Consider the following 1,547-nt stretch of genomic DNA (forward strand, 5'->3'; position numbering starts at 1 on the left):
TCGTCGTCGAGCTCCGTGGCTGTTTGTTCAGTTTTCAAAAGAAATGGGGATGGTTGCTTTGGTTGATGTTCTTAAAACCTGGTTGTGTTGTGCTTTTGTTCTCGGCCAATTTTGTGCATCTATTGTTGATGCTATGCCATGCTAGAAAAGAAGTTGCAACTGTACATAAGAGAATTGATGTGGTTAGTTGTGAGTTAAAGCCTCTCGGACAAAGTTCCCGCAATAAGGTTTGAGTCTGTTCGATTAATATAACTCTTGCTTGTTTTCATTGTTAACAAGATTAATCTATATTTGTCATCAATGAAGGAGAAGGAATACAAAGATGCGCTCGAGGCATTCAATGAGAAAAACAAGGAGAAATCTCAACTAGTCAACAAATTGATGGAGGTACATTTCATTTTCTTTCATCTGCTGTTTGTATAATATGTATGCAGTTTTGTGAGCCTAATTTTGTTACAATTGATACCAGCTTGGTTTTGTGTGGATGTGGTTGTGTTCAGGTTTATTCTCGGCTAGTTTTTGTGCATATGTATGCACTTTTTTTCTTACTATACTGATTCGATCTTGTTTAGCTCTATGTTTTTGGTTGCTATTTATGCTCGTCGTCGAGCTCCCGTGGCTATTTGTTCAATTTTCAAAAGAAATGGAGATGGTTGCTTTGGTTGGTGTTCTTGAAACCTGGTTGTGTTGTGCTTTTGTTCTTGGCCAGTTTTGTGCATCTATTGTTAATGCTATGCCATGCTAGAAAAGAAGTTGCAACCGTACGCAAGAGAATTGATGTGGTTAATCGTGAATTAAAGCCTCTCGGACAAAGTTCCCGCAAGAAGGTTTGAGTCTGTTCGATTAATATAACTCTTGCTTGTTTTTATTGTTAACAAGATTAATCTATATTTGTCATCAATGAAGGAGAAGGAATACAAAGATGCGCTCGAGGCATTCAATGAGAAAAACAAGGAGAAATCTCAACTAGTCAACAAATTAATAGAGGTACATTTTATTTTCTTTCATTTGCTGTTTGCATAATATCGTGGCTTACGATAGCCATACCTTTGATGCCTGAGCAGCTGGTGGCTGAGAGTGAAAGACTGAGGATGAAAAAGCTTGTCTAGCTGAGCAAGAATATAGATTCTCTCCATTGAGTCAACCTGCAGATTATTTATCAGGGAACTATGCTGTTGCTTTCGTATTGGTGTTGGAAATAAGTGTGTCGTCCTGTTTTCTCATTGTCAAAAAATCTGATTTAGTTCAAAGATGCTCTGCTAAAAATTGTATCTGACAAGATTGATATCGTATCAACGTTGTGTGAACATTCTCAATTCTAATCTCTGTATCAAATGATTCTATGTAGTTTTATCCTCTGCTAGAGTTAGATTAAGTTACTTGTTTGTGAATCGAGCATTGTGCTATCCTTCTCCATTCTGATATTTGTATCGAATGATTTTGGTTGTAATTAGCTAGCAATCTTATAGGTTTCAGCAGATTTTTTGGGTAATTCAAGTATGTACTACATATAACGAGCACAAATAAATTTTTATATGTTGGGGCTA

The 1,547-nt window shown here is 36.5% G+C and overlaps 1 protein-coding gene across 1 annotated transcript in view; it reads left to right on the plus strand.

The window, feature by feature from the left end:
• LOC109834529 overlaps positions 301–1,547 on the plus strand; it is a 3,170-nt gene continuing 1,923 nt past the window's right edge. The window contains exons 1-4 of the mRNA XM_020402571.1: positions 301–387; positions 435–529; positions 710–827; positions 907–987. Of these exons, the coding sequence (XP_020258160.1) occupies positions 301–387; positions 435–529; positions 710–827; positions 907–987 (381 nt within the window). The remainder of the gene's footprint in view (positions 388–434; positions 530–709; positions 828–906; positions 988–1,547) is intronic.

The sequence above is a fragment of the Asparagus officinalis genome, chromosome 3, assembly GCF_001876935.1.
Source record: "Asparagus officinalis chromosome 3, Aspof.V1, whole genome shotgun sequence".
Taxonomy (NCBI): Eukaryota; Viridiplantae; Streptophyta; class Magnoliopsida; order Asparagales; family Asparagaceae; genus Asparagus; species Asparagus officinalis.